Source organism: Schistocerca americana, chromosome X, assembly GCF_021461395.2.
Source record: "Schistocerca americana isolate TAMUIC-IGC-003095 chromosome X, iqSchAmer2.1, whole genome shotgun sequence".
NCBI lineage: Eukaryota > Metazoa > Arthropoda > Insecta > Orthoptera > Acrididae > Schistocerca > Schistocerca americana.
In genome coordinates, this window is record NC_060130.1 from 825,444,318 (window position 1) to 825,472,199 (window position 27,882).

A 27,882-nucleotide genomic window follows, 5' to 3' on the forward strand; every position below is an offset into this window, starting at 1 on the left:
TTGTTGCTGCAGAATACTTCTCTGATCATTATAACAGTCTACAAATTCCTGTTGGTAAACTTTCAGCAATCAGAACCTTGATGCTTTATTGAGCTACCTGTCAGACAAGAAAAAACAGTAGTTTGTGGAGATTTCAGTGCAGATTTTTTAACAGATATAGAGAGGAAGAATGAACTGGAATTATCATTTGGGTGTTTCAATCTAATTTCATTAGTCAGTTTTCCAACTCATGTGCAGCAAAATAATAGGACATTGATTGATAAAATTTTTATGCACAGCGCTCAGGCTGAAACAACTGATGTGGACCCAGTTGCTAGTGGACTATCTGATCATGATGTCATTATGCACAATTAATGGAAAGAAACAGCATTGCACTTTACAACCCAGAGACAGGTCCATCACAGCAGTGAGGCTTATTACTGATAACTGAATACAGTGTTTTAAGAGTAAACTAAAAGGGGTGGAATGGGATAAGGTATATAGAGAAGAGATGCTAATGTCAAATTCAGTTTATTCCCTATGATTGTGTCTATATTTGAAAGTTTATTTCCTAAAAATTATCCAAAGGATCCATTAAAAAAAAACAAGTAAGCTGTAGTTAAGTTAGATAATTAAAATCTCATTTTATAGGAAGAAGGAAATTTATGGAAATGCCTGAATAAGTCAAGATCTGACATTTCTTGTATGCTACCAAAGATACTCTAATATTTTAAGGAAAGTCATCAAAATTTCCAGAAGTATGCATGTCCTGACAGAAATAAATAATACAGATAATAAGACTAAAACTATATAGGATACACTCAAATGGGAGCCACAACAGCCAGCCAGCGTACAAGATTCTATAACAGTTAAACTAAATAACAATGTTGTGACTGATAATTCACGAGCTGCACGTACTTTTAACACTCACTTTCTAAATATAGCAGCAAACGCAGAATTAAGTGGTTCAATCGAAGAAGCAAGCAAGAGAATATATCAAAAAGTCATTCCACAAAACCTTAAGAAACTAGAAGTAGCACGAACATCCTTCACTGAAATTAGTGCAATTATACAGATTCTAAGAAACGAAAGCTCTTGTGGGGCTGATGGAATTTCAAACTGAATTCTCATAAGTTTCCATCTTAATAATTAATGTCCTTACTGATGTGTGCAAGGCATCACTGGCGCAGGGTATTTTTTCCAGACAGGTTCAAATATGTAATTACTAAACCACTTCATAAGAAAGGTGACAGGACAGACTTAAATAATTATCATCCAGTTTCCTTACTGACATCTTTTTCCAAAATATTCGGAAAAGTAATGTACTCAAGAGTACTCGCACACTTACATGGAAAGAATTTACTCAGAATATTATAGTCTGGATTCCAGAAAGGTTGCTTAACTGAGAATGCTATTTATACATTCATTCATCTAATAGTACAAGCCTTAAACGATAATATACCGCTTGTCGCTATTTCCTATGATCTCCCCAAGGCCTCTGAGTGTGTAGATCATGGCACTCTCTTAGAAAAACTCAGATTTCATGAAATTCATGGCTTTACACAGTTGGTTTGAATCATACTTGATAAACAGAATGCAAAAGGTTGTGCTGAACAATTCATACAAAGTCTGAAAGGTCCACAGTTTAGTGACTGGGGTAAAAAAAAAATCACAAATGGAGTACCACAGGGTTCAATTTTGTATCCACACCTATACCTCACATATGTAACAACAAGCAAAATTCGTACTTTTTGCAGATGTTACTAGTGTTTAATTAATCCCATTAGAGAGAAAGCAACAGAAGAGTTAGTAAGTGATATTTTACAAAGAATTATTAAGTGGTTCTCTGAAAATAGTCTCCCTAAATTTTTAAACAAAAAACATACTGTACAGCAAATAGTCATACCAACAATCGATGTAGCACATGAGTAGGAGTCATTAATTAGAACAGAAAGCTCCAAATTCTTGCGTTTACATATTGATGAAAATTTCATCTGGAAGAAGCATATTACTGAGCCTTCTCAAACAATTAAGTTCAGCTACTTTTCCTGTTTATATTATTGCTAATCTTGGAAAAAAACGTATCAGCCTCTTGACATTTTTGCATATTTTCACTCAGTTATGTCGTGCAGAATAACTTTCTGGGGTAACCCATCAATTAAGAAGAAATTATTGATTGCACAAAAGCGTGCACTAAGAATAATATGTAGTGTTCACCCACGGACGTAATGTATGTACCTCTTCAAAGAGCTATGCATTTTGACTGCGCCATCACAATACATTGTTTCGCTACTGAAATTCGTCATAAATAATCCATCACAATTTGGGAAGAACAGTAATGAACATACCTACATCACTAGAGGGGAGCATGACCTTTATTACCTATTGTTAAAGCTGCCAGTGGCTCAGAGAGGACTTTAATAAGCAGAAATAAAATTTTTTGATGATTTGCCCAATAATACAAAAGTCTGACAGCTAGCGAAGTAAGTTTTAAATCTAATCTAAAATCATTTCTCCTGGACAACTCCTTCTATTCCACTGACGAATTTCTACTTAAGATCTGGCAGACAGTAAAAAAACTTGTTTTTAAGTGTAGTTGCATGAGTAGGAATAAAATGATAATGTGTTCATTAATGTTAACACTAATCATGCATACATATGTTATAAAGTGAGCCGTTCCACATCATGTCGATAAAAGAACCTTCCAAATGATCTATGGAACATGTAACTAACTAACAGAACAAAGCCTACAGATGAAAAGATAATTTTCGGAGTGCCTCAAGGGAGAGTGATAGGGCCGTTACTGTTTATAGTGTACATAAGTGATCTTGTAGAAAGCGTCGGAACCTCTTTAAGACTGTCCGCAGATGATGAGATGGTCTGTAAGAAAGTAGCAAGACAGAACACAGTAGCAATTTCCAGAATTACCTACAGAGGACTGATGAGTGGCGCAGGCTCTGGGAGTCGACTCTGAACGTAAATAAATGTAACACATTGCGCATACATATGAAAAGAAATCCGCTACTGTACAACTATACTATTAATAACAAATAGCTGGTAGCAGTATCTACCGTAAGATATTTAGGGGTAACCATCCATAGCGACTTTAAGTGGAATGATCACATAAAACAAATAGCAAGAAAAGCAGATGCAGACTAAGATCCATAGGAAAAATATTAAGGAAATGTAACTCATCTACGAAGGAGGTGGCTTACAAGACGCTTGTTCGACTGATTCTTTAGTAGTGATCATCAGTTTGGGATCCTTGCCAGGTAGGACTGATAGAAGAGACGGAAAAGATCCAACGAAGAGTGGCATTTTTCGTAACGGGTTCGTTTAGTTCGCACGAGAGCCTTACCGAGATGCTCAACAAACGCCAGTGGCAGATGTTACAAGAGTGGCGTTATGCAACACTGAGAGGTTTGTTAATGTAATTTCGAGTGAGCGCATTTCACGAAGTGAGCACGACCGCGACGAGAAAATTCGAGAAATTAGAGGTAACACAGAGGCTTACCGACACTCACTCTTTCCACGCGCCATAACGAGTGGAACAGGGAAGAGGGGATGATTTAGTGGTACCAGAAGTACCATCCGCCACACACTGTTAGGAGCCTTGCAGAATGTGAAGTATACTCATGCTCATAAATTAAGGACAATTGCAGAATGTGGTGCCACACAACGTGGCACTACAAAAAACTGGTGCTAATAGAACAGGCACATAGGGAACACACACGACACAGATCTGTAAGTCCACAGTATTGGCGATAACATGAGAAAAACGTCCCGAAACACATGTGCTTCAAAACGCCACTGTTTCCTGCGTATGTACCCTGACATCAATATGGGATACAATCACCATGCACACACACACAAGCCGCACAACGGGTTGGCATGCTCTGGATCAGGTGGTCGATCAGCTGCTGGAGTATAGCCTACCATTCTTGCACCAGTGCCTGTCGGAGCTTCTGAAGCGTCCTAGGGGTGTGAAGACGTGCAGCGATACGTCGACCGAGAGCATCCCAGACGTGCTCGATGGGGTTTAGGTCAGGAGAACAAGCAGGCCACTCCATTCGCCTGATATCTTCTGTTTCAAGGTACTCCTCCACGATGGCAGCTCAGTGGGGCCGGGCGTTATCATCCATCAGGAGGAAGGTGGGACCCACTGCACCCCTGAAAAGGCGGACATACTAGTGCAGAATGACGTCCCGATAAACCTGACCTGTTACAGTTCCTCTGTCAAAGACATGCAGGGGTGTACCTGCACCAATCATTATCCCACCCCACATCATCAAACCACGACCTCCATACAGGTCCCTTTCAAGGACATTAAGGGGTTGGTATCTGGTTCCTGGTTCACGCCAGATGAAAACCTGGCGAGAATCACTGTTCAGACTATACCTGGACTCGTCCGTGAACATAACCTGGGACCATTTTTCCAATGACCATTACCGTGTTCTTGAGACCAGGCTTTACGGGCTCTCCTGTGACCAGGGGTCAATGGAATGCACCTTGCAGGTCTCCGGACGAATAAACCACGTCTGTTCAGTCATCTGTAGACTGTGTGTCTGGAGACAACTGTTCCAGTGGCTGCGGTAAGGTCCCGAACAAGACTACCTGCAGTACTCCGTGGCCGTCTGCGGACAGTGAAGGTGAGATATAGGTCTTCTTGTGGTGTTGCACACTGTGGACGTCTCGTACTGTAGCGCCTGGACACGTTTTCTGTCTGCTGGAATCGTTGCCATAATCTTGAGATCACACTTTGTGGCACACGGAGGGCCAGTGCTACGACCTGCTGTGTTCGACCAGCCTCCAGTCGCCCTAGTATTCCACCCCTCATAACGTCATCAATATGTGTTCCCTGAGCCATTTTCAACACACAGTCAGCATTAGCACGCCTGAAAACGGCTGCACATTACTCGCTGCACCGTTCTCTGACATGCACCAATATACCTTTGCGTATGTGGACTGCTGCCAGCGCCATCGTGCGATGACTGCAGGTCAAATGTACCGCATGGCCGTAACCCGAAGTGATTTAAACCCGCAAACCGCCCACCAGAGCATTGTTTCATCATGTATCAGCATTATCCTTAATTTATGAGCATGAGTGTAGATGTAGATATAAATGCATTTATAAATAAAGTGCAATCCATTTCATTTTTAGTTTCATTTTGTCGTTGCCAGATACATTTTCTTTGGAAAAAAGTGTAAATGACGAATATTTCGTTCTTCTCGGCAGATTATGCCAACATATGACATCTCTTATTTCTGGTATCATATCCTAAGTTTCCAAGTTTTGCATTAAATCCTCGATTTCTTCTTGAAGCGAGATTTGCTGTTATTTATCATCTTCTACATCTCTTCGCTTATGTGTTGTATCTCCTCATCAGAATACGAGCATTTAGTGCATACACTTGAATGGTGTCTATGGAATGTATGCATCTACATCTACATGACTACTCTGCAGTTGACAATTACGTGCCTGACAGAAGGTTCCATGTTCAAGCTATTTCTCTACCGTTCCACTCTCGAACAGCGGGAAAAACAAGCACTTAATTTTCTCTGTGTGAGTTCTGATTTCTCTAATTTTATTATGATGACCATTTATCTGTGTAGGTGGGCGCCAGCAGAATATTTTCGCGATCGGAAGAGATAGTTGGTGACTGAAATTTCACGAAAAGATCTTGCGGAACAAAAGCGCCTTTGTTTTAATGACTACCAATCCAATTCACGTACCATGTCCGTGACACTCTTTCTCCTATTTCGCTATAATACAAAACGAGCTACATTCTTTGAAACTTTTCAGTATCCTCTGCCCACCTTGCAAAGGAATACTCCAGAAGAGGGCGGACAAGTGGTGTAAGCAGTCTCTTTAGTAGACCTGCCAACAAATCGCAGTCTTTCGCTGGCTTTCCCCACAACATTATCTATGTGATCATTCCAATTTAAGTTGTTCATAACTGTAATTCCTAAGTATTTAGTTGAATTTACAGCCTTTAGTTTTGCGTGATTTATAGTGTAACAGAAATTTAGTGGATTCCTTTTAGTTGAAATGGTTCAAATAGCTGTGAGCACTATCAGTCATCAGTCCCCTAGAACTTACAAGGGAACCTCCCCATAGCACCCCCCTCAGATTTAGTTATAAGTTAGCACAGTGGATAGGCCTTGAAAAACTGAACACAGATCAATCGAGAAAACAGGAAGAAGTTGTGTGAGACTATGAGAAAAATAAGCAAAATATAAAAACTGAGTAGTCCATGCGCAAGATAGGCAACATCACGGAGAAGGTATGCTCAGGAGCGCCGTGGTCCCGTGGTTAGCGTGAGCAGCTGCGGAACAATATGTCCTTGGTTCAAGTCTTCCCTCGAGTGAAGAAGTTTAATTTTTTATTTTCAGGCAATTATTATCTGTCCGTCCGTCCGTAGGATGCGAGGTAACTGCGCCGTAGTATGGGGACGCTACACCTAAATACTTCTTTGGGAGTGATTATCACGTCCACATGAAAACCTAAATCGGGCAAGGTAGAAGAATCTTTTTACCCATTCGCCAAGTGTACAAGTTAGGTGGGTCGACAACATGTTCCTGTCGTGTGACGCACAGGCCGTCACCAGTGTCGTATAGAATATAGCAGACGTGTTTTCCTGTGGAGGATCAAATGTTTTCGGTTCCCATTGGAGAGGCACGTCCCTTCGTCTACTAATCGCACGGTTTTGCGGTGCGGTCGCAAAACACAGACACTAAACTTACTACAGTGAACAGAGACGTCTATGAACGAACGGACAGATAATAAATTTACGAAAATAAAGAAAGTAAACTTTTCACTCCACGGAAGATTTGAACCAAGGACTTCTCGTTCCACAGCTACTCACGCTAACCACGGGACCACTGCGCTCCTAAGCTCGTGCTGCCCTGGATGTTGCTTATCTTGCGCATGGATTACTCAGTTTGTATATTTTGCTTATTTTTTTTCATAGTTCCACACAACTTCTTCCCGTTTTCTCGACTGATCTGTGTTCAGTTTTTCAAGGCCTATCCACTGTGTCAACTTATAACTAAATCTGAGGGGGGTGCGATGGGGAGGTTTCCTTGTTAGAACTACTTAAACGCAGTGGTTAGCACACTGGACTCGCATTCGGAAGGACGACGGTTCAATCCCGCGTCCGGCCATCCTGATTTAGGTTTTCCGTGATTTCCCTAAATCGCTCCAGGCAAATGCCGGGATGGTACCCTTGAAAGGGCACGGCCGACTTCCTTCCCCATCCTTCCCTAATCCTATGAGACCGATAACCTCGCTGTTTGGTCTCTTCCCCCAAACAACCAACCAACCAACCAACTACTTAAACCTAACTAACCTAAGGACATCACACACATCCATGCCCGAGGCAGAATTCGAACCTGCGACCGTAGCGGTCACGCGGTTCCAGACTGAAGCGCCTAGAACCGCACGGCCACACCGGCCGGCGATTCCTTTTAGTACTCATGTCGATGTCTTCACACTTTTCACTCTTTAGAGTCAATTGCCACGTTTCGCACCATTCAGATATCTTGTCTAAATCGTTTTTCTATGGGTTTTGATCATCTGACGACTTTAAAAGAGGTAAATGACAGCATCATTGGCAAAAAATCGAAGATGGCTATTCAGATTGTCTCCAAAATCGTTTATGTAGATCAGGAACGGCAGAGGGCCTATAGGCGCGTTATGGAACCCCTTAGGAAGATATCGTTCAGGGCTGGAAAGAGAATCAATGTGCACTCTGTATGTCTGCCGGCGGGCCTCATCCGACATGTGGAGGCGGCCTTGCCTGCGGCTGTGGAGCGTGCAGGGTGCAGTCGTCTGCAGGTTGTGGCTCACCTCGGCACGTCACCTGTCGCATAGGTTGAACAATCCTCAGTTCTTACAGGCGGCTGGCTGAGGTATTGAAGACTGCTGGCCTCGACGAGGCGTGCAAGCAGAGCTCGCAATTTCCAGCACCATTCCCACAGCTGATCGGGCTCTTTTGGTTTGCAGTCGAGTGGAGAATCTCAACCAAAGGTTTCGTCGTCTCTGTGACGGTCTTGGCTGCAGATTTCAGGACCTGCGTTATCGGATGGGGACTTGTAGGACTCCGTTTGATAGGTCAGGGGTGCATTATACAAAAGAAGCAGAGTACTTATGGAGTGCATATGGTTTTTTTAGGCTAGGCAGTAGTTTGAGGTACATCTACATTTACATCTGCATGGATACTCTGCAAATCACATTTAAGTGCCTGGCAGAGGGTTCATCGAACCACCTTCACAATTCTCTATTATTCCAATCTCGTATAGCGCGCGGGAAGAATGAACACCTATATCTTTTCGTACGAGCTCTGATTTCCCTTATTTTATCTTGGTGATCGTAACTCCCTATGTAAGTCGGTGTCAACAAAATATTTTCGCATTCGGAGGAGAAAAACGTCTTTCTTTTAATGATGTCCATCCCAAATCCTGTATCATTTCTGTGACATTCTCTTCCATATTTCGCGATAATACAAAACGTGCTGCCTTTATTTGAACTTTTTCGATGTACTCAGTCAGTCTTATCTGGTAAGAATACCACACTGCGCAAAAGTATTCTAAAAATGGACGGACAAGCGTAGTGTAGGCAGTCTCCTTAGTAGAACTGTTACATTTTCTAAGTGTCCTGACAATAAATCGCAGTGTTTGGTCAGCCTTCCCCACAACATTTTCTGTTTGTTCCTTCCAGTTTAAATTGTTCGTAATTGTAATACGTAAGTATTTAGTTGAATTTACGGCTTTTAGATTAGACTAATTTATCATGTAACCGAAGTTTATCGCGTTCCTTTTAGCACTCATGTGGATGACCTCACACCTTTCTTTATTTATGGTCAACTGCCACTTTTCGCACCATTCCGATACTTCTTCTAAATCGTTTTGCAGTTTGTTTTGATCTTCTGATGACTTCATTAGCCGATAAACGACAGCGTCATCTGCAAACAGTCTAAGACGGTTGCTCAGATTCTCTCCCAAATCGTTTATATAGATAAGGAACAGCAAAGGGCCTATAACACTACCTTGGGGAACGCCAGAAATCACTTCTGTTTTACTCGATGACTTTCCGTCAATTACAGCGAACTGTGACCTCTCCGACAGGAAATCACAGATCCAGTCACAACTGAGACGATATTCCATAAGCACGCAATTTCACTACGAGCCGCTTGTGTGGTATAGTGTCAAAAGCCTTCTGGAAATCCAGAAATACGGAATCGTTCTGAAATCCCTTGTCAATAGCACTCAACACTTCATGTGAATAAAGATCTAGTTGTGTTTCACAGGAACGATGTTTTCTAAACCCATGTTGACTGTGTGTCACTAGACCGTTTTCTTCGAGGTAATTCATTATGTTCGAACACAATATATGTTCTAAAATCCTGCTGCATATCGACGTTAACGATATGGGCCTGTAATTTAGTGGATTACTCCTACTACCTTTCTTGAATATTGGTGTGACCTGTGCAACTTTCCAGTCTTTGGGTACGGATCTTTCGTCGAGCGAACAGTTGTATATGAACACTCGCCAATCGATACACGTATAGAGAAATTAGACCACGTTCAGGGTAAAGACAATGCGACTGTAAAAATTTTATCAGTAAACTGTCGAAGTATTCGTAACAAAGGTCCCAAATTTACTGCCCTCCAGGAAAATTCTCAAGAACACTGTCAAATCATTCTTGGGACTGAGAGCTGGCTAAAACTCGAAGTAAAAAGTTCTGAGATATTTAGAGAGTGTTGGAATGTTTATCGGAAGGACAGATTAGATGCCGATAGATGGCAGAGAGTTCATTGCAGTCGACAAAAATGTTGTTTCTACTGAGGTTGAAACTGAGCGTGATAATAAAGTTACCTGGTCGCGCATAACATGTCTACGTGAAAACGAGGTAATTGTTGGATGTCTTTACCGACCATCCGACTCCGCTGTGAGAGTTGTAGAGTCATTCAAAGAACGTCTGTGGTCAGTTGCGCATAAATACCAAGAACATGTAATACTACACACATCAATAAAAGGTTTGCATCACCTCGGTTCCGAGAGTTCCGGAACCTGTGCAGAAAATTGCCCTTTTTATTGCTCATAAAAACCACACATTGCATATCGTACCACCATATAGCGAGACCGGTATCTTTAATACCCAGTAGCATGTTCTCTTGCATTCATGCATGCCTGTATTTGTCGTGGCATACTATCCACAATTTCATGAAGGCACTATAGGTCCAGATTGTTCCACTTCTCAACGGCGATTCGGCGGAGATCCCTCAGAGTGGTTGGTGGGTGACATCGTCCATAAACAGCCCTTTTCAATCTATCCCAGGCGTGTTCGATAGGGTTCATGTCTGGGGAACATGCTGGCCACTCTAATCGAGCGATGTCGTTATCCTGAAGGAAGTCATTCACAAGATGTGCATGATGGGGGCCCAAATTGTCTTCCATGAAGACGAATGCCTCGCCAATATGCTGCCGATATGGTTGCGCTATCGATCGGAAGATGGTATTCACGAATCGTACAGCCGTTACGGCTCCTCCCATGACCACCAGCGGCGTACGTCGGCCCCACATAATGCCACCCCAAAACGGCAATGAACCTCCACCTTGCTGCACTCGCTGGACAGTGTGTCTGAGGCGTTCAGCCTGACCGGGTTGCCTCCAAACACGTCTCCGACGATTGTCTGGTTGAAGGCATATGCGACACTCATCGGTGAAGAGAACGTGATGCCAATCCTGAAAGGTCCATTCGACATGTTGTTTGGCCCATCTGTACCGCACTGCATGGTGCAAAGATGGACCTCGCCATGAACGTCGGGAGTGAAGCTGAGCATCATGCAGGCTATTGTGCACAGTTTGAGCTGTAACACGAAGTCGTGTGGCTGCACGAAAAGCATTATTCAACACGGTTTCGTTGCTGTCATGGTTCCTCCGAGCCATAATCCGTAGGTAGCGGTCATCCACTGCAGTAGTAGCCCTTGGACGGCCTGAGCGAGGCATGTCATCGACAGTTCCTGTCTCTCTCTGTATCTCCTCCATGTCCGAACAACATCGCTTTGGTTCACTCCGAGACGCCTGGACACTTCCCTTCCTGGCACAAAGTAACAATACGGACGCGATGGAACCGCGGTATTGACCGTCTAGGCATGGATGAACTACAGACAACACGAGCCGTGTACCTCCTTCCTGTTGGAATGACTGGAACTGATCGGCTGATGGACCCCGTCCGTCTAATAGGCGCCGTTCGTGCATGGTTGTTTACATCTTTAGGCGGGTTTAGTAACGTCTCTGAACAGTCAAAGGGACTGTGTGTTTGATACAATATCCACAGTCAGCGTCTATCTTCAGGAGTTCTGGGAACCGGGGTGATGCAAAACTCGTTTTGATGTGTGTAGTTGAGCCGGCCGGTGTTGCCGAGTGGTTCTAGGCGCTTCAGTCGGGAACTGCGCGACCGCTACGGTCGCAGGTTCGAATCCTGCCTCGGGCATGGATGTGTGTGATGTTCTTAGGTTGGTTGGGTTTAAGTAGTTCTAAGTTCTAGGGGACTGATGACCTCAGACGTTAACTCCCATAGTGCTCAGAGCCATTTGAACTACTTGATGTGTGTAGTTGGTGGTGACTTTATCCCACCGAGTGTAGACTTGCACGTGTACGGATTTATTGCAGGGGGTACAGTCAGACGGTCTTGTGAAATACTTTTGAACACGTTTTCCGAAAACTGTCTTGAGCATCTAGTTGGACAGCCCACGTGCAATGGAAGTATCATGGACCTTGTAGCGACAAACAGATGGACCTTATTGATGGTGTCAGTATAGAGACGAGAATTAACGACCATGATGTCACCATAGCAATTATGGTTACAAAAGTTAATACACAAGTCAAGAGGGCTAGGGGAGTGTTTCTGCTAGAAAGAGCAGATAAGCAGTTGTTAGCGTCTCACTTAGGCAATGTACTAAAATCATTTAGTTCCAAAATGATGGACATAGAGGAATTATGAGCAAAGTTTAAACAGATTATAAATCTTGCTCTGGACAAGTATTTGCCTAGTAAGCGGAGGAAGCACGGAAAAGACACAACGTGGTGTAATAACTAAATTCGGAAAACGCTGAGCAAGCAAAGGCTGTTGCACTCTCCGTTCAAAGAGGACACGCAAATGACAACAGGGAAACATTAGTAGAGATACGTGCGTCTGTGAAACGATCTATGGGTGAATCATACAACAGCTACCACCGTCATACCTTGGCTGTAGATCTGATGGAGAACCCGAAGAAATTTTGATTGTATGTAAAATCGCTAAGCGGGTCTTTTAAATACCACGTTCAAGAAATCGGTCACGCAGGAAAATCGTACAAACGTACCGTCGTTTGACCTTCGCACGGAGTCCCGTACGGGTGACATAATAATAAGCATCACTGGCGTAGAGGAAAAATTGAAAGAGCTGAAAACAAATAATTCACCAGGTCTAGATGGAATCCCAATTCGGCTTTACAAAGAGTGTACTGCGTCATTGGCCCCGTACTTAATTTGCATTTATCGCGAATGTCTCGACCAGCGCAAAGTGTCAGGCGAGTGGAAAAGAGCGCAGGTGACTTCTGTCTGTAAGAAGGATAAAAGAACGAATCCTCAGAACTACAGACCAATATCCTTAACATCGGTCTGCTGCAGAATTCTAGAGCATATTCTAAGTTCGAACATAATAAATTTTCTAGAGGCCGGAAAGCTCATGTCCACGGATCAGCACAGCTTTAGAAAGCATCGGTCGTGCGAAACCCAGCTTGCTCTTTTCTCACGTGATATACTGCGAACAATCGATGAAGGGCAACAGGCTGATTCCATATTTCTAGATTTCCGAAAAACATCCGATACGGTACCCCACTGCAGACTGTTAACGAAGTTACGTGCATAAGGAACAGGCTCGTGGTCGCGCGGTAGCGTTCTCGCTTCCCGCGCCCGGGTTCCCGGGTTCGATTCCCGGCGGGATCAGGGATTTTCTCTGCCTCGTGATGCCTGGGTGTTGTGTGATGCCCTTAGGTTAGTTAGGTTTAAGTAGTTCTAAGTTCTAGGGGACTGATGACCACAGCTGTTAAGTCCCATAGTGCTCAGAGCCATTTGAACAGGCTCCGAGATATGTGACTGGCTCGAAGACTTAACAGAACCCAGTATGTTGTCCTCGACGGCGGGTGTTCATCGGAGACAGGGGTAACATCAGGAATGCCCCAGGGAAGTGTGATAGGACCGTTGCTATTTTCTATGTACATAAATGATTTGGCAGACAGGGTGGGCAGCAATCTGCGGTTGTTCGCTGATGATACTGTGGTATACAGGAAGGTACCGAAGATAAGTGACTGTAGATTGATAAAAGATGACCTAGACAAAATTTCTTGTTGGTGTGATAATTGGCAGCTTGCTCTTAATGTAGAAAAATGTAAGTTAATGTGGATGAGTAGGAAAAACAAATCCGTAATTTTCGGATATAGTATTAGTAGCGTCCTGCTTGCAACAGTGACATCGTTTAAATATCTGGACGTAACGTTGCGAAGCGATATGAAATGGAATGAGCAGGTGAGGATTGTGGTACAGAAGGCGGATGGTCGACTTCGGTTTATTGGGAGAATTTTAGGAAAATGTGGTTCACGTGTAAAGGACACCGCATAGAGGACACGAGTGCTACCTATTCTTGATTACTGCTCGAGTGTTTAGCATTCGCACCACGGCAAATTGAAAGAAGACATCGAAGAAATTCAGAAGCGAACTGCTAGATTTGTTACCGGTAGCTTCGGTGATCAAGCAAGTGTTACGGATATGCTTCGGGAGCTCATGTGGGAATCCCTGAAGGGAAGAACACATCAATTTAGTAGAACACTACTGAGAAAATTTAGAGAGCCGGCATTTGAAGCTGACTGCAGAGCGATCCCACTGCCACCAACATACATTTCGCGTAGGCATCACGAAGATAAGACACGAGAAATTAGAACTCATACGGAGGCATGTAGACAGTCGTTTCTCCCTCACTCTATCTGCGACTGGAACAGGAAAGGGAACGACTAGTTGTGGTACAGGGTACCCTCCGCCACGCACTGTACGGTGGTTTGCGGAGTATGTATTAAGATGTAGGTGTAGATAACATTTCCTTGAGTAACGCCAGATATTACTTCAGTTTTATTTGTCTAGACCGTGAGTTTATAAAATAATATGACCGGTTTCGATTGTGCTCACAATCATCTTCAGATCATAAAATTTCTTTACAGAATATAAGACATCACATGTTTCACAATCAAGTACTGCGTCATTAAAATATCATAAGGTTTATTAGCATGTGAGAGGCACCTACTTTCCTTGAATGTAACCTCTCCAATGACGCCTCTACTTCGCCGGCTGCTAGGAACGAGAAGATGTACTTGACTACGAGTTGGATGTACCACACACTGGCTCGGATGTCGACATAAAAGTGTTTTGTGGACTTCGTGGAGGAAGCTATCTTCTGTTAAGGGATTGTACCGTATTATTTAGTGGTTTGGCGTAGTGTATTACCTTTCAAGTATTGACTGCTTTTCTTAAGTGGTTGATATGACGGGCTTCTTGGTAACCACTGGATTATGAAAGATAGATTTACCTCCTTCTCGTGATTTTACTCCAAATACAGCACTGCCACTGGTCGCTTGTAGCCACCTGATACCTCATTCCGATGATCGAGGTGGCCTGTTATTTCTCTAATTGTCTGATCTCTAATTCTTCGCAGGCCTCGGTGGTCTAGGGGTTCTAGGCGCTCAGTCCGGAACCGCGCGACTGCTACGGTCGCAGGTTCGAATCTTGCCTCGGGCATGGATGTGTGTGATGTCCTTAGGTTGGTTAGGTTTAAGTAGTTCTAAGTTCTAGGGGACTGATGACCACAGATGTTAAGTCCCATAGTGCTCAGAGCCATTTGAGCCATTTTAATCTAATTCTTCGTCGTCGGCTTGAAGTATACGTGTAGCAGTCCGGCAAGTTTATTGGCATGTCGACTACGCATCGCAGTGTCTGGTTCTGAAGCAGTTGCAGTTTGTCGATGTGAGTCTCTGTTGTTTGTCTGAACCTTAGCTAGCGATCAAATATCACCGCGTAGTACATGACTGTCGTCTATTGAACTAGAGTATTCAATAGTCGCCGCGTGGTCCACGGCGCCTTGCCACGGTTCGCTCGGCTCCTCCCGTCGGAGGTGAGAGTCCTCCCTCGGGCATGGGTGGGTGTGTGTTGTCCCTAGCGTAAGTTAGTTTAAGTTAGATTAAGTAGTGTGTAAGCCTAGGGACCGATGACCTCAGCAGTTTGGTCCTATTCTGTGAATAGGAGTGCCTGACTTTCGATTCCTTTCCATTCGACTTGCCAGTTAGTTGCCCACTTTCTCAGATCTCGGCAAGCATCCAGAATCCAGCGTTAAATTTCACGTGGTGTTCAGCTCTGCACAGTAGTACGGTGTGATTGACAGTATACAAATAAATATACAGTCTTGGTACGGACTGATTCTCTAGCATCTTTATGTCCCCCACAACTAGAAGAAAAATGTACTGGAAACTAATGGGCGCCCTGAATATCACTGAGCTTCACTGTCATTCACCCTCCACGAATAGTTTTTCTTTTTTTGCCATTTTAAGGCGCACATTCAGTTGTAAAAGCGATTCGTCCAGATAGTCAACGCATTTACAGTCTTCCACAAGCTATTTTACTTGTACTCTCACTGGAATCGCACAGGTTTGTGAAGAAAAGAGGGAAATATGTCTACCGTATCTTTCTCTTCCCCTATGTCTATGCTGTGCCGTTCGTTGTGGAACTTACATTCAGAAATGAACTGGAACGAATGGCATTGACGGACTGAAATTACTTCCAACAACAAACGGTATCTAGAAGTAAAGCGCGAAACACAATGACGATTCGTTTTCGTCAGTTATCTTTCCTCAACAATTTCGATGAAATTTTCTGTAGGTTTTTATTTACTTCGGATAGGACTGAATGTTTTCAGAAACTCAGTAAAGCATGTCCATCTGATTCTTTAGGGACCAGACTACGAAGCCAAACATCTAAGGTTCAATCAACGGTCCGTTCTAGAGTTTCTTCTGGCAGCTGATGGCTTTCACCTCAGGCAGTACGTTGTGTATGTGAAAACTTCATGACGCTGCGTGATTCGAATTCCATGCTCAACACTAGGACCCCTAGAACCGACTGGGTGAGTAGTTTCACAAACTGGTGCAGTACAAGGGGACAACACGTCCGATAAGATCATGGGTAGCAAAGAGCTGTTGCGTTGAAACTTATACTGATGACCGATTTACTGTTTGTTAAGATATGCAGCGAATAAGACTCTTGATGCAAGGTATAAGCTCAACTTATTCCACGAATCCTTTCCATTCTTCGAAGATTTATTTCTCCCGTTCTACCATACGGATGCGTAGACGCACATTATAAAAAAAAAATGGTTCAATGGCTCTGAGCACTATGGGGCTTAACATCTGTCATCAGTCCCCTGTAACTTAGAACTACTTAAACCTAACTAACCTAAGGACATCAGACACATCCATGTGCCCTAGGCAGGATTCGAACCTCCGACCGTAGCGGTCGCGCGGTTCCAGACGGAAGCGATTAGAACCGCTCGGCCACAGAGGTCGGCACTCACATTATACTGCTGAAACGAACCTACTTGTCAAGAACAGCAATTTAAGGTCCGAACACCGGCAGCCTGAACTGCAAAGGAGCAGCACAACCCAGTTAAGTGCTATGAAGGTGTAATGCCGAACAAAACGTAATAAACCAGTGAGCGCAAATAATAGTTATAACTTTCTAGGGCAAATTATGGAACATATTAGGCGTTGTAGCAATCTGACCTGAAGTAAGTCAAGTGTGAAATTTAATCACTTGCGTATTACTCGCGAAAGATTATGTGAAATTGAGAAAGAAAATTATTATTCACTTTCTTAAACAGTATTAGTAGGAATATGTTTTGTTATGGTTTCGTTCTTTTCCACGAAACACTACGGATCAAAGTTATGATTGCTTCATGCAATCCTGGAAACAAATTTATATACCACATCTTTTCACTTCTTAGTAACATCTATGGCCAACGGCCTTGCCGCAGTGGTACAACCGGTTTCCATCAGATCACCGAAGTTAAGCGCTGTCTGTCTGGGATGGGTGCCCATCCGGTCTGCCGAGAGCTGTTGGCAAGCGGGATGCACTCAACCCTTGTGAGGCAAACTGAGGAGCTACTTGATTGAGAAGTAGCGGCTCCGGTCGCGGAAACTGACATACGGCCGGGAGAGCGGTGTGCTGACCACATGCCCCTCCATATCCGCATCCAGTGACGCCTGTGGGCTGAGGATGACACGGTACCTTTGGGCCTTCGTGGCCTATTCGGAACGAGTAACATCTATGCGACTGTACATAACATAACATTTATTATCTGCGCCAGGGTTTGATCATTGCTAGAATGCTATGACGAAAATATGTTACACGAAAATTACAAGTGGAAAAAAGCGCAGACTGTCAGTATCTGCACACTGATATTTCTACAGGGTGCGGCCCTTAAATCCGGACAAATGAATTTTTTAAAGCAAATTTATTGAAACAAAATACAATGAAAGTGAAAATCCTTATACACATAAGTGGTGGCATCTTTCAAGAGCAACATTACTCTATGTAACTCCCTTCAGCCGCAATGACCGCCTCCAATCTTGTTCTGAAGCGATCGCACGCACTCTTTAAAACAGTGCTGTCCATATTCGCGAATGCTGCTTTGATAGCGGTGCGTAGAGATACCTTAGGGTGCCTCGTGTTATTGGTAACTCTTTCGACTACGCTCCAAACATAGTTGTCGTGGGGGATCAAATGCGGGCTATTCAGGGGTCACAGCTCCTTTGACCAGAACATGTTAACGTTATCCGAGAGACAGTTTTGGACTAAACGGCTCGTATGAGGTCCTCCTCTGCCATCTGACGCATTTTTCACTCGATGATATTAAATACTGGCGCCAGTTTCCTCAGCGATTGACCCGGGTCCTCCGAAATCAGCACCTGAGCCTTTTCGATGAGTGCAACAGTTCGTGACACAGGTTTCCTTGAATGTTTCCTCGCCAGGTTAACAGAACCTTCCCCAGATTTCTCCGAAGCATTGTACTTGGCCACAGCATCGTAAACAGTTGATCTCCGGTACCCGAAGAATCGAACTATTTCAGTGGGCAAACGCCCAGCACGAAGATATTCGATAATTGTGGCTCTTCGGTTGTACTCTGCACTTGTCCGTTAACATCTCGGCCATTTTGAGGTTCTGACTGTTTACTAGATGCCTATGGCTTTCAAGAACGACATTCGCGACCGCCGGTGGAACTGCGATATGGCGGGAAATTCAAATTGAAATTTGTCCGGATTTAAGAGCCGCACCCTGTATATCTGAGAAGAAAATAAAATCCTTAAACGCATGGGTAAGTTAATATCTATTGTCTTGGTAACTGTATTTGTAGTTTGTTGATTACTTAATGTTAACGCCTACCACGATTCTTACAATGGACGTCTTTGTTCCATTTACTTTTCGTTTTATTTTCTCCGTGACGCTTAATATGTTGGATTGCTCTTCCAGGTTCCAGACTGTGGCTCCAGATCCCTGCTACCTCACGTACTACTATTCGCAACTGGAGTAAGCATTGCTTATGGTAAGTACATTTTTCAATGAATTCCAGTCATAACTGCTTTATAATATGTCAGGCATTGTGATAGGTCAGAACAGATATTTTAACAGATACAGCTTTTCCCAGTTACTACATCGGTTTTTTTATGTAACTAAAAACTTTCGTATGAAGACGGTTTGACAAGGTTAGACATTGAAAAGGGTCGGTAGACTCTGTTTCAGAAGTGTTAATTGCGTCTGGTGTTTTAGCACGCTGGTAGCGTCTAGTTCAGCTGCTACTTCACGCTGTAACAGCAACACGTAGTCTCTGGAAAAGAGAAGAGCAACGGTGTTTATCTATTTCCTCTCGAACAGTCCGTTTTGTTTCGCTCCATACTTCTTGTGAGCGTGTGAGTACGAGAACGGGAGTACGGTATTTTGAAGTTGCCTCCAGTGCGTCCAGCGCGGAACCGCAGTGACAACTTAACTTGTTGATAGGTAGTGGTGAAATCAGAGAAATTTGATCAGTGATACGGGGTGGAAGTCTGTGGATGCCAGAGGTGCATGGCTGGTAACAGGGAGTCCCCCTTCCCTGAGCGTGGGGTGGACGCTCTCGAAAAAGGGAAGCGAACCTTTACATTCTTCTATTCGGGCTCGCAAGTATTGAACGCTTTCTTGTAGCGTTCCTCTGGTACCGAGGACAAAGGTATTCGCTTAACTTAGTTGCCACTGAGATTACAATTAATTGTTTTCATTTCTTTGCAAAAGTTAAACAAATTTTCTTCAATCCCTTATCATTCTTAATTTTCTTGCGTAAATTCGCGTTCTGAATGTAACTTTGCGTGATTCATTTTGTCTCATTAGGGAAACCGTCAAATCTGTGCTCTCTCGGATATAATGTTAAAGTATTATGAGCCTACCTATGTGCTGTGTGTTTCTGCCTTTTTGTTATTTACGTGCTGAGTTCGAAGTGTTGCATTTTCGTGGATTTTGATGGAGTTTTCTTTGTGACTGACTCTGGCTTTCAGCTGAAATTATTGATAAATGGCATTGTTTAAGTGATAGAACTCAAAGCCCTGAATGTAACGAATACTTAAATGCATACCGAATTTTCATTCGTTTCAACGTTTTCCAATTTACTGGTGAGAGTCTAAATTCTGACCACTGACGACCAATCCAAGCACTGTTTGAGATCGATTAATTACGAATACAATGACTACTTGTATATGTAGGAAATCTGTTTTAGTTTCCGATTTTTATATATTCGTCCCACTTCATGTGATGGGCAAGGGTATGTCTTGTCCGACTAGATGCATCCACTAGCACTCCCACGCGCTCTCTGAGTCTCAGCAAACAGATATACTATAGGACTGAAGTTGATGGTACCCTGAATGTACCACTTCACGTATAAATTGAATGTTCTCCACTCCCATTTCCCATATTGTTTCCTCATGCTAGAACATTGGGCTGTGCTGGAGTATGTTCGCTGTTGTATTCTTACTATTTCATAAAGAATTGTTCATTAAGGGATCATAACAGAAAAGTAATTTTTATTGTGTCCATATATTGTGGAATTGTATCCCATCATCTTCCTCATGCTAATGTGACGATTCATAACTGATGAAGAAAGTCACCTAGTGTTTAAATAATTTCGAGATAATTTATCACACCTCATAATACACGCTAAATGAGACCGCTAAGTACAAGTACGAATCTTACTCTTAGGTAGATCTTGAATCAAAGAAAGAGAGGTTTTGAGTAAGACAATTGAAAATGAATCAAAAAAATACCCCAGCGCTCTTGACGTCATCTTCACTTTCCCACGTATTCATGTGAAGAAATCAGAACGAGCTTATCCTTGCCATCCGTTACACTTAAAACATCACAACAATCATTTTACTTCTTGCCCCAATTTCGTTGTTTGAACGTAACTTATCAGATGTGCATGCCTGTGCATATGATGTGCATGAGCGAACTCTGAGTGAGCTCAGGTGGTTCTAAATCATGACGTAAAATTATGACAAGTAGAAGCGATCTAAACACCTCTCTTTTATTAGAATTTCAGTAAGAAATTCAGACGCTTTGCTTTTGTATGCGCTCAGTGGAATTAATTTTGATCCCCTTCTGCGACTGCGTTATTAGTTCTCAGTAATTTGCTAAGTGTTGTACCAGCAGTGCTCTCATACTGTTCGCTTAGATTTATCTCCAGGAAAGTGTGACGTAAGACGACTAAGACATTCCACTTGATATATTGAATGACAGCACTCATTAATGTTGATCAATGCGAGATAAAGCCTATAGAAAAGACAAAAAGTGCTATCTCATTAGATTTCAACAGTCGTGGTAAACCTCTGAAGCCTCCCAGTTGATTAAACAACATAAGGTAAGACTACGAAGAGATATCGCATAGAAAAAACACGTGCAGTCGGTAGCAAGGAAGACGAATTGAAACTTCAGGCTGGTTGAGAGAATTCTGGGAGTGAGTAGTACATATGTTAAAGAAACCACTTGCACGAGTCTCATAAGATTTATCCTAGACTACTGCTCCAGAGTTTGAGACTTCTTACGAGTGGGACTGATGGAAGACGACGAATGAAGAAACTGAATCGCTGGAGTAAAGGCGACATTAGTCTAACATAAACCTACTGGGTATATTTGGAGAACGGGTATTTCACATCGATTCTGCAACAATTCCTGTTGGATGGACACCGTGGTTGTGAAGTTGCAGAAGACTGCAGTACTCAGAAGACTGCCGGCCGCTAGTCTTTTGTGTCCACCCGTCATTAATATTACAGATGTACCTACAATAATACAATACGCAGCACAGTAGTAGCCTTTGCAACAAGAAGTGAATTTCGTGTTACACGGTCAGGCTTCTTGCATCAAAATGTTTGGTGGCGGAGTTCTTGGCCTACTGCAAAATCTACATACTACTCGTTGGAGAACGTTTGTTAAAATACAGAGTCAAACGAAAAAAATTACTATTTTTAGAAAGAACCCGAAATTTGTATCAAAATTACCAATATGGAAAACAAACGTACCTACAGTTCACTGTTACAAAACATGTAGTAAGCTGTTGCTATATCCGTGTGTCAGTTCTCCTCTCGTACTGACGCTCGATGCGAGACACACAGTACGTGCGTCGTATCAGCTCTGTTTTTTTCCTCCGCACCAGTCCTCTGCCCTCTGCTGCCAGCGTGCTCCACTCCCTGCACCTCCTGCCGACAGCAACCAAGAAGAGTTTAGCAAACAGCAGTGGAGACCGTGGCACATTTAGGCGGATTTCTTTTCGAAGTTTATTAATTTTTCTGCTTAGTCTTATAACATGGCTATCAACGTAATTCTTTTAACTCAAGATTACATTTAAGAGCGCAAAATAAATTTATATACTCTCAAGTCGAGTGCCTCAACATGCGCTGAGTATGGGGCAGGTTTACACACCTACGGGAGAACGTTTATGCATATCACACATTGAAGAACCACAGATGCTAGTACACCTACCTAATTCCTTGTAGGGCCCCCGCGAGCACGCAGAAGCGCGGCGACACGACGTGGCATGGACTCGACTAATGTCTGAAGTAGTGCTGGAGGGAATTGACACCGTGAATCCTGCAGGGCTGTCCATAAATCCGTAAGAGTACGAGGGGGCGGAGACCTCTTCTGAAAAGCAAATTGCAAGGGATCCCAGATATGCTCAATAATGTTCACGTCTGGGGAGTTTGGTGGCCAGCGGAAGTGTTTAAACTCAGAAGAGTGTTCCTGGAGCAACTAAGTAGCAATTCTGGACGTGTGGAGTGTCGCATTGTCCTGCTGGAATTGCCCAAGTACGTCGGAATGCACAATGGACATGAATGGATGCAGGTGATCAGACAGGATGCTTACGTACGTGTCACCTGTCAGAGTCGTATCTAGACGTATCAGGGGTTCCATCTCACTCCAACTGCACACACCCCACACCATTACGGAGCCTCCACCAGGTTGAACATTGCCCTGCTGACATGTAGGGTCCATGGATTCATGAGGTTGTCGCCATACCCGCACACGTTAATCCTCTCGACACAACTTCAAACGAGACTCGTCCAACCAGGCAACATGTTTCTAGTCATCAACAGTACAATGTCGGCGTTGACTAGCCCAGGCGAGACGTAAAGCTATGTGTCGTGCAGTCATCAAGGGTACACGAGTGGACCTTCGGCCTATATCGATTACGTTTCTTTGAATGGTTTGCACACTGATACTTGTTGATGGCCCAGCATTGAAAGCTGCAGAAACTTGCGGAAGGGTTGCACTTCTGTTACGTAGAACGATTCTCTTCAGTCGTCGTTGGTCCTGTTCTTGCAGGATCTTTTTCCAGCCGCAGTGATGTCGGAGATTTGATGTTTTACCAGATTCCTGATATTAACGGTACACTCGTGAAATGGTCGTACGAGAAAATCTCCACTTCATCTCTATCTCGTAGATGCTGTGTCCCATCGCTCGTGCGTCGACTATAACAGCACGTTGAAACTCTTTTAAATCATGATAACTTGTCATTGTAGCAGCAATAACCGCTCTAACAACTGCGCCAGACACTTGTTGTCTTATATAGGCGTCGCCGACCGCAGCGCCATATTCCGCCTGTTTACATATCTCTTTATATGAATACGCATGCCTATACCAGTTTCTTTGGCGCTTCAGCGTAGAACACAGTACTGAATAATTTACACTACTTAACTTTTCAAAATATTTTGCTGGTAGTAAACAAAGTTACAGGCTTACTTACTGCTATGTCCTTCGCTGTCCTTTCCACCACGGCCTCGATCTACGTCTCAAGATGGATTCGCCATGTCCATGCAAAGGTAAAAGGAATGCACCTCTGGTGCCTGATGTTTCGACAAACCCGCCACACTGTAGTGCCCTGCGGGTTGCCATCATGCCAGGCGACTGTATCTTATAGTGTTTGACATCACTGCGCCATTCGCTGCACTATGGAGAGCACTACGGTCCACTGGACAGAAACGGCACTATTTCCCATCCGCGTAGCCACGTGAGGCAGACCATTTCCTGGTATCCCCACGCTGCGTTGCCTATATAGGACTGCCGCCTGCAATTCTCCAGCAGAGTGTGGCGCCTAGTCTACCGCCGAGAAAACGGCTAGTCACCGATACTGCAGTACCGCACGAAGACAACGCCAGTGCACCACCGATCGTGACCACAACGGATTACTTCCTTGGAGAGTAATCGATCGTGACAGTCTGTGTGCGTTCTCTTGCATCTTCACAGAACTGTATTCAAAGAGTGACAGTTATTCTCACCAGATCAGGACGATCTCTTGTGATCTTTGTAGAGATTCAGGTTCTGTTGTTCGTGTTTTTTTGTTGCTCCCCTAGAGAAATAGATTCTGTAGTTCAAGGCTACCTGGGAACTGTCTTCTTTGTGTGTGCACCATCCCACATTGGGGCTCTTCAGTTGACTCCTCTTCCCTTCGGAGGGAGATGACGAAGCCATCTCGAGGCGTAGACGGCGGCCCAGTGGAAGCGACAACCAAGGACATAGCACTTACACCAGTTAATATGATCAAATACAAATGTCTTACTGGTGATAAATGATTTTTTTTGCGAACACCCATCTGTTAAGATAATACGGCCTACATAGGAGTTCGAATGTTAATTAAAGGCCTATTCATCATCATTTTCCGAGTTGCAATTTATGAAGGCATTAGATCCATTCTCGATTTCTTTTTGATTTGTTACATTGTTTCAAAAAGTAAATACAAAGGCAGTTTTCATCATCTTCATCAGACTGCTGCGAGTTATAAGAGAAAGGAGGAAGAACTAGATGAGACCAGAGTGCCTGCTAGCACACGCTCTGGAGGGACTGGTTTGTTAGAGAAGACTGAGAGGGAGTAGGAGGTATGAGATGATAGACGACATGAAGAGGATGGCCGAAAGCAGCAAAGAATGGAGAGTTACCGTGTGAAAAACTGCTTTTAGGCAGAATACTCATGTTGGCATCAGAAGTAGGCCTCCCCACACTTCTTGTTTTTAGCAATTTCTTGCCCGGATCGTTCGTTGCTCTCATAGAATTAATTCTTTCCCTTGAGAGTCATTAGGCTCAAATAGATTTTTTTAAAGCAAATTCAGTCTTCTATTCTCCTGTGACTTCATTTTTTTTCAGATTGCATTTCCAGCTGTTGTTGCTGCCTTGGCTGGGGTATCAGTTATGATTGCAATGCAAAATAATCCGTAAACGTGACCCAGCGCCATGTCTGGATTAGTTATGAAACTACAGTATTAAGGGGATACGGAATCGGATTTTGGGTTAAAAAATCGAATTTTTTTTTATTGGCGTATTATATTCTGCCATGTTTCCTCTTTAAAATGACGTATCATACATAGCTCTACTACAATTATAACTATTTTATTTTTATATATTTGTGAGATCGGGTATTGCGCTTTAGTTATACACGTCTCTCGTGGCTGACCATGAACTTTTTGGCAGTACCTTTAAAGTGACATGAATTCAAATATCCCGGTTTCCAGCGACTATTTATACACTAGTTGCCCGAAAATGTTTCTCTCTGGTTTCCTCAAGTTACTCTTTGACTTTGTGGCGGGACTGTTTTGTAAACAGTGTGATATAAGAAAGTAGTTGTTGTTGAGTTATTTCGTATTTAGTGCTTCATTTTTCGCAGTGAAAATGCCTAGAGCTAAAGCAAAAGTATTTAAAAAGCGTGTGAACTGGCAAAAGAAAAGAAATAATGATTCATTAGCAAAGCAAAGCAGTTCATCATCATCACTGTTGGAAAATGTGAATCCACTTATTACTGATTTGCCGAACGAACTTACACCAAATGAAAACAGTGCTTCTCATAAAAAACTAAGAGATTTGGAAGAGAGATATAATTTACTTGATAGAGGGAATGAAGTTTTTGAACTCATTGATACGAATATATTGTGTGAAGCTCTTGAAAACAGTTTGTGCTGCAAAAAATGTCATGGAAACGTTTCTCTGAAAGTAGAATCCCATGTTGGCCTGGCTGCCCAGTTTAATTTAATATGCAGTGTTTGTAAATACAGCTGTAAGTTTCCAAGTTCGGTTTCAGTAACTGTAAATAATGGATACAAGAAAACTGAACTTTATAGTGTAAATATTAGGTTAGTTTATGGATTGCGAGCAACTGGTAAGGGCAAAGCAGCTGGTGATATGCTATGTGGTGTTCTAAATCTTCCAAGTGCACCTTCAAAGTTTGAAGCTTACAATTATGTACTAGGATCTGCAGTTGAAGATGTAGCACAGAAGTCAATGCAGGTTGCTGTGGAAGAAGCAGTGGAAGAAAATGACGGCAGTCGTGACCTCACAGTGGCGTTTGATGGCACGTGGCAGAAAAGGGGCCACACCTCCAACAATGGTGTTGTAACAGCAACTAGTGTTGATACTGGCAAGGTTATTGATGTTGCAATAATGTCTAAATACTGTAGGTGCACAGGCAGGCTGAAAAATGAACACAGTGATGACTGTATTGCTAATTATTATGGTAGTAGTGGTGGCATGGAGGTTGCTGGGGTGAAGAAAATTTTTCATCGCTCTTCGCAGTGGTATAATGTTCGCTATGTCAAATATCTGGGAGATGGTGACTCTAAAGCATTCAAAGAAGTTTTGGAAAGCAAACCATATGGGAACAGTGTAAATATAAGCAAACTTGAATGTATAGGACCTGTGCAGAAGAGAATGGGTGCCAGGCTGAGAAGGTTAAAATCAGTTATGAAAGGGAAAAAACTAGATGATGGGAAAACCTTGGATGGCAGAGGAAGATTGACTGATTCCATAATAGACCACATTCAGAACTGCTATGGCCTTGCAATCAGGCAAAATACAGGCAATCTTGAAGAAATGAGGAGAGCTATATGGGCTTTATATTTCCACACCGCATCCACGGATGAGCATCCACAACATGGTTTGTGCCCCAAAGGTGAAAACAGCTGGTGTAAATACAATAGGGGACTAACAACAGGAGAGAGATACATTCACCACCACAGTCTACCATCAGCCATCATGGCAGAAATAAAGCCCATTTTCAGAGATCTGGCTGACAGAAGTCTTCTGATGAAATGTCTTCACGGAAAAACGCAGAACCCCAACGAGTGCTTGAATAGTGTGATATGGCATCGTCTCCCAAAAACAGTGTTTGTCGGAATTAATACACTACATTTTGGTGTGTATGATGCTGTGGCAACCTTCAATCTTGGAAATATAACTAAATGCCAGGTCCCTCAAAAGTTGGGTATGTGTGTTGGTTCCCGTACGGTACGTGCTATGTTCTTTTTAGATCAGCACAGACTAAGGCATGCTGATAATATAATCAAGACATTAGTGAAAAAAGCAAGACAGGTGCAAAGGGGTGCCAAAAGTAGACTTGAAGATGATTATGAAGACTGTGAAGGGGGTATTAGCTACGGATCAGGAATGTTTTAATCTTCTTTCTCCGTTTCCCGTAAGTTTACTTTTTACTTCATCTAGGAACATTATCTCAGGTACTGGTCAACCTAGAAGTCTGAAATTTTTATGACGTAGTGACATAGGTCCCTATTATATACTGAAACAACGATTTTTTAATTACTTGATTTACAAAAGACTTAGGGGTGATAGTCTAGTAAAAAGCGATGGAAAAAATTTACTTAAAAATAAATGTACAATATCTCTGTAAGAAAATACTTTGACAATAAACTGTTGTTTCAGTATTGTTGTAACATATGAATGCACATACAGTAAAATTTTTACCTCTCTGTCTCCAGTAGTTTGTGAGAAAATGTTCCCTATAGTAGGCATATATTAACATTGCGGGGATAGGTGATTCCGTATCCCCTTAACCTTCAGCCTAACAAATCGTAAAGTAGAATAATCTCCTGTAAACGAACATATATTTATCTGTGATCCTGCAGTGCCTGTTTTGTTAAGAACGATGTAAGGTTCCTTCAGACTTGCATGCATGTGCGAAGAAGCAGGCACTCTGGCGACTACAGCTCTTATGAAATACCTCAAATCTATCCACAGTCGCGAATACGAACAGTCATCAGCTGTCTAAGGAAATGACGACAGTGAAAATGGCGTCTGTTCTTGTGGACAGCTATTTAATTCTGCACCCTTATATGAATATGAATCGAAAGAAAAACAACGGCTGCTAATGGTCAGCCGGCTGCGGCGGTCGTGCGGTTCTAGGCGCTGCAGTCCGGAACCGTGGGACTGCTACGGTCGCAGGTTCGAATCCTGCCTCGGGCATGGATGTG

At 43.0% G+C, this 27,882-nt stretch overlaps 1 protein-coding gene across 1 annotated transcript in view; it reads left to right on the top strand.

Moving 5' to 3' along the window:
- The window catches only part of LOC124555311, a 471,119-nt gene that overhangs the window by 136,560 nt on the left and 306,677 nt on the right, over positions 1-27,882 (top strand). Inside the window, exon 2 of the mRNA XM_047129186.1 lies at positions 18,590-18,662. Coding sequence (XP_046985142.1) covers positions 18,590-18,662 — 73 coding nt within the window. The remainder of the gene's footprint in view (positions 1-18,589; positions 18,663-27,882) is intronic.